The sequence below is a fragment of the Euphorbia lathyris genome, chromosome 1, assembly GCF_963576675.1.
Source record: "Euphorbia lathyris chromosome 1, ddEupLath1.1, whole genome shotgun sequence".
In the NCBI taxonomy this organism is placed as follows: domain Eukaryota; kingdom Viridiplantae; phylum Streptophyta; class Magnoliopsida; order Malpighiales; family Euphorbiaceae; genus Euphorbia; species Euphorbia lathyris.
The window spans coordinates 115,330,761-115,335,928 of NC_088910.1; the positions used below are offsets into that span (position 1 = coordinate 115,330,761).

At 37.4% G+C, this 5,168-nt stretch overlaps 1 protein-coding gene across 1 annotated transcript; it reads left to right on the top strand.

The window, feature by feature from the left end:
• Nucleotides 1-1,191: 1,191 nt before the first annotated feature.
• On the top strand, nt 1,192-4,174 carry LOC136210722 (replication factor C subunit 2). Its single transcript, XM_066002099.1, has 7 exons — nt 1,192-1,511; nt 1,850-1,956; nt 2,049-2,150; nt 2,388-2,583; nt 3,409-3,537; nt 3,620-3,814; nt 3,893-4,174. The coding sequence occupies exons 1-7, from the start codon at nt 1,344-1,346 to the stop codon at nt 4,001-4,003; spliced, it is 1,008 nt and encodes a 335-aa protein (XP_065858171.1). The 5' UTR covers nt 1,192-1,343; the 3' UTR covers nt 4,004-4,174.
• Nucleotides 4,175-5,168: the final 994 nt, after the last annotated feature.

Sequence of the window (5,168 nt, forward strand, 5' to 3'; positions counted from 1 at the left end):
TGCCTGTAGCAGATGCAGCGGCCATGTGGAAACCTTGTGCCATGCTTTGAGGGATTGCCCGAATAGTAGAAAGGTTTGGGAAGGGGTCCTTCCTCACCACATCCTTCCTTCCTTTATGGGGTTCTCTGATATTGACTGGTTCTCTGAAGGCGTTATTGGGAATTTGTTGGCCAGTATGGAGCACGGGGCTATTCTCTTCGCTATTATTTGTCACCAAATGTGGAAATGAAGGAATGAAGAGTTATTTGCTGAGAAGACTGTCTTTATTCCTGACCTCCGGTTTTACTTCTCGAAAAAACTCTCTGTTATTACAAAGAGTTTTGAAGGAGAGCCCCTGGTTCACCCCTCCCCGGTTAAAGAGGTCCAGTTAGTTGGTTGGAGGAAGCCCAGGGAAGGGGTTGTCAAGTTGAATACGGATGACTCCTGCCTTAGTAATGGCAGAATTGCTGCTGGTGGAGTTCTTCGGGATGCTGGTGGCGCCTGGCTGGCTGGGTTTACCCATAACTTAGGTACGGGCTCCTCCTTTACTGCGGAGCTCTGGGGGATCTTGTCTGGCATTAAACTCGCCATTCGCATGGGTGTTAAAAGACTTTCGGTGGAGTCTGACAATTTGGAGGTTATCAACAGGATTTCGGATAGACAGACTGTTTGTCTTAAGAGTCAGAATCTCATTAAAGCCATCTTGAGGCTTCGTCCTGCCTTCGATTCTCTTACCTTCTCCCATATTTATAGGGAGCAAAACCGCGTGGCGGATCGCTTGGCAGCTGCTGAGCATGGGGGGATGTTAGGTGTTTCTACCCTTTCCGTTCCTCCTTCTTTTCTGTTACCTTCTCTTCTTGAGGATAAGATTGAGGTCAGTCTTCCTAGACTGATCCCGGGTTAGGTTTTTGTTTGTTTGTTTTTTTTCTTCCCTTTTTACCAAAAAAAAATATATAGGAAATAGTGATATATTTAGAATTAAGTTTGAAAATATGATTTAGTTGTAATTTTGTAATCAAATATAGTAAATAGCCTTGAAATTTTATTTTTAAGTTAGAACTCAATCTAATCCCATCCGAGCCTCCAAACTTGGATTAAGTATTTTTAACAAAAATTCATTGGACACGGCCGAAGATCGGCCCAGCCCAATTCTTGAGAAGTTCTAAAATTATGATAATCTGAATAAGCGAGTCAAGTAAAATTCACAAAACACAGTGGTGTCTACAACACGAAATTTCCCTCCAATTTGAAGAGGTATTGAGAGAGTTTCAGAGGGTAGGTTTCGCAGGCGAGGGTTTCTGGACGAACTACCACACTCACCCCACCTTTTCACTATTTTCTATTCATTAACCTCTCTTTAACAAATGGCGTCGTCATCTTCTTCGGCTCCTGGTAGTAGCCAAGTCTACGACATTCCATGGGTGGAGAAATTCCGGCCTACCAAAGTCGCCGACATCGTTGGCAACGAGGATGCTGTCTCACGCCTCCAAGTAGTCGCTCGCGACGGCAACATGCCTCATCTCATCTTATCGGTCGGTACTCTTGCTTCACTGTGCTTTCTTACCACGCCGTTATTGCATTTTTAGATCTTAATTGCTGGTTACATTATTTTGCAATTGATGACTATCTACTAATAATAGTTTAAATTAGTTCTGTCTGTCATTGAATTTGAGCTGTATTTTGTTGATAAATGAAAGTAAAACCCTAGTGTGAATTTCCAGTTACTGCTGGATGGAAATTTCTTTGATCCTTCTGTCCTTGTTCTTTCATAAGCTAATGTTTAAATAGCGGTTGATTATTTTCCGTTCCCATGTAAAACCTTCATATTATGTGCTAAGCTGGTTGTGGGCACTGTTCATTGTGTTTTCAGGGTCCTCCTGGAACTGGTAAGACTACCAGCATACTGGCTCTTGCACATGAGCTTTTGGGTACTCACTATAAGGAGGGTGTTTTGGAGCTCAATGCGTCAGATGACAGGTAATTGGGGTTGAAATCTGTGGCATTTCAGCTTTCTGATGCTTTCTAGTTTTTTATTTTGGTATTTCTATCAATTCCCTTTTGTTTTCCAGGGGTATAGATGTCGTGAGAAACAAAATCAAGATGTTTGCACATACGAAAGTAAATCTGCCTCCTGGAAGACACAAAATCATTATTCTTGACGAAGCTGATAGGTACATGTCAAAGATAGCATTGTTTAATTGATCTATACCTGCAGTAACTATGTTTGTGTGTTGCGTCATTAATTAATAATTCGACTGTTTGAGTTCTCTTTTTCATGTATTTTGACTATCTAGGAACTAGAAGGTGTATTTATCTCAATCAGTTTTTGATTTGTTTTCCCTTGATTCTTCTTCCATGTTGTTGGTTGTCATGTGGGGTTTTTGTTTCTTCTATTGAACAAATATTAGCATGACTTCTGGAGCACAACAAGCCCTGAGGCGGACAATGGAAATATATTCACATTCCACACGTTTTGCTCTAGCATGCAATACATCTTCTAAAATCATTGAACCTATTCAGAGTAGATGTGCGCTAGTTCGATTTTCAAGATTATCTGATCAAGAGATTCTTGGACGTCTCATGGTAGTAGTTCAAGCAGAAAAGGTAAAAGTCATTCCTTTCTGCATTATGCTACCTACCGTCTTTGAAACTAATATATATCTCATTGGTTCAAGTTTTATGGCTGATTGAATTGAACTCATTGGTTTGTTGTTCTCTATATGATTGGTTAACCTTTTTTGTTCACATTTGGGATTATTGAAGTGTTTTAAGTTTGACAGGCTTGAGGCTTCTATTTGCTTGCGGGCAGTTTGAGTTCCATTTAAGGCTATAGAATTGTTTGAAAGATTCTATCTTCAGTTCATAAGATTTGTCATAAATCTTAACAAGTACAGACTGATACTGGATCAACTATCATGTTAATCTGGTAAAATTGCCTTTTCTGAAGGTGGGTATATCAATTAGCAGGCCTTCAAGAGATATAGCCATGATTACTTACAGAACCTAACATTGGTAGAAGAAATGCCATCTTGCTAATTTTTGTGTGCGAATTGCCCATTCATAAGCAACTCTGATAGGAAACTTGAGAATTAGAATGTGAGATAGTCTGGACTGGGTATGAACAGACACTTGTATGTTCATGTACAAGGAATAATCATTTAAAGTAGGAACATGGATTGCAATACATCAAGTGGGCAAAAACATAAGTTAGAGCTTAGAATTTAAGTATCAATAACTTTTTAGCTCCTCAGAACTTGTAAGTTGAACCTGATAAAGTCCAAAAGGACTCTATGAAACCACCTTACTTATGTTTGTAAAATTGACTCAATTATATATCATAAAGTTCAATATCATAATCACGTTGTGCATCTTACTTGTGTGTTGTAAAACTAATGCTACAATATTGATTTCTATTTGTCACCAATCAAGGTTCCTTATGTTCCTGAAGGCCTTGAAGCTATCATATTCACTGCTGATGGAGATATGAGGCAGGCATTGAATAACTTGCAAGCCACATACAGCGGATTCCGGTTTGTCAACCAGGAAAATGTTTTCAAGGTTACATGTCAAAATTATTGTGTATGACTTTAGTATTAGGTGATCTATCGTTGTAAGTCTAAGCATGTTGATTTCTTTTCAGGTGTGCGATCAACCTCACCCATTGCACGTGAAGAATATGGTTCGCCATGTAATTGAAGGCAAATTTGATGATGCTTGTTCTGGTCTGAAGCAGCTGTATGATATGGGCTATTCTCCCACTGACATAATCACAACCCTTTTCCGCATCATAAAGAATTATGATATGCCTGAATATTTGAAATTGGAGTTCATGAAGGTAAATGCGTCATTCCAGATTTGACAATTCTAAATGCGGTCATTGCATATTTGTTTCTTGATTTTCATGTGTTTGCAGGAAACTGGATTTGCTCATATGAGAATTCTTGATGGGGTAGGTTCCTATCTTCAGCTAAGTGGCCTTTTGGCTAAGTTTGCCCTTGCTCGTGACACAGCTAAGGCTGCATAAGATGGTACTTCTGTTCTGTTATAGAATTGTGATAAAAGGAGTTGCACCAGTACTTTTTCGATGTTCAGGAATCTGTTTGTAAAGGATGCCTAGATTGACATTTTGTGCCTTCATGTAATTGAGGTGCTATGGAAATATTTAGAGTTCAACATGTTTCATTTTTCAAGTGTTTCTGAAACGATGGTTAAAAAGGACTTGAGCTGCACAGCAATGGGCGTGGAGATATGGGCCAAGCCTTCTTTGATTCTATGTCTTTATGGGCTCATTATTTGGCTTTAAGTAATGAGATATCTGATATAGTCAAAATGAAGTTGGACGTTGAGCCTCTTTGAAGTTTGCACTTTTGATCAGGAACCAGGAGCCCAAAATTCCCATATAAATATTGAAAAAGTTGTCTTTGTTTTTCAATGTGAGCAGGATTTGCGCCTAGATCTGTTCCTGTGCTAGGTTGGCCTAGGTCTGTTCATGGACTGAGCTGGGCTAGGTTTAACTCGGACCTAGTTGGACTTGATACTTAACTATCTTGTCTAAGTTTAGGGTAGTACAACTTGTATTATATTGGGAAATTTACATAGAAATTCACTTTTTGAAAATCTATCATAATTTATACTTGGTTTGTTGGTGTTGGACCAACTAGAGGATATAACTTTTAGTTTTGTTCGAACAAATATATTTATATTACAAAAATATAACTAAATAGGTAAAAGTGATTGAATAAAAATGTTCTCCAACCTTAACAATGCATTATTATTATTATTATTATTATTATTTTATTTCTAACTTTGAATACAAAAATGCTAACACACAAACCCATATTACTCAAAATGTCAAAACTTTAAACACATTTTTTCGTTTTTGGACTTTTCCTTTAATTTTATGCATACAATACAAATTAGTTAGTAAATGATCTTAATAATGGCTTGGAGAAAATAAAGTCAGAAGTTGAACTTTATATATATATATATATATATATATATATATATATATATATTCCTTGAAAGAGTAGTAGTTCATTCTATTTTTGTTTATTATTTGAAGAAAGAAAAAGAAAAGGTACTTGTTCAAAGCTTGTGAAATTTAGTATATTTTTGTTGTAGCATTTGTAGAATTTGGGTTGGCAGATTTTGATGGTAATTAAGAAACTTAATGTGATTGTGAATAATAT

Excerpts from the sequence above, each read along its gene's own strand:
- LOC136210722 (XM_066002099.1), top strand. The coding sequence starts at position 1,344 with ATGGCGTCGTCATCTTCTTCGGCTCCTGGTAGTAGCCAAGTCTACGAC. Across the intron at positions 2,584-3,408 it reads TAGTAGTTCAAGCAGAAAAG|GTTCCTTATGTTCCTGAAGG; the intron begins GTAAAAGTCATT and ends TCACCAATCAAG. Across the intron at positions 3,815-3,892 it reads TGAAATTGGAGTTCATGAAG|GAAACTGGATTTGCTCATAT; the intron begins GTAAATGCGTCA and ends ATGTGTTTGCAG.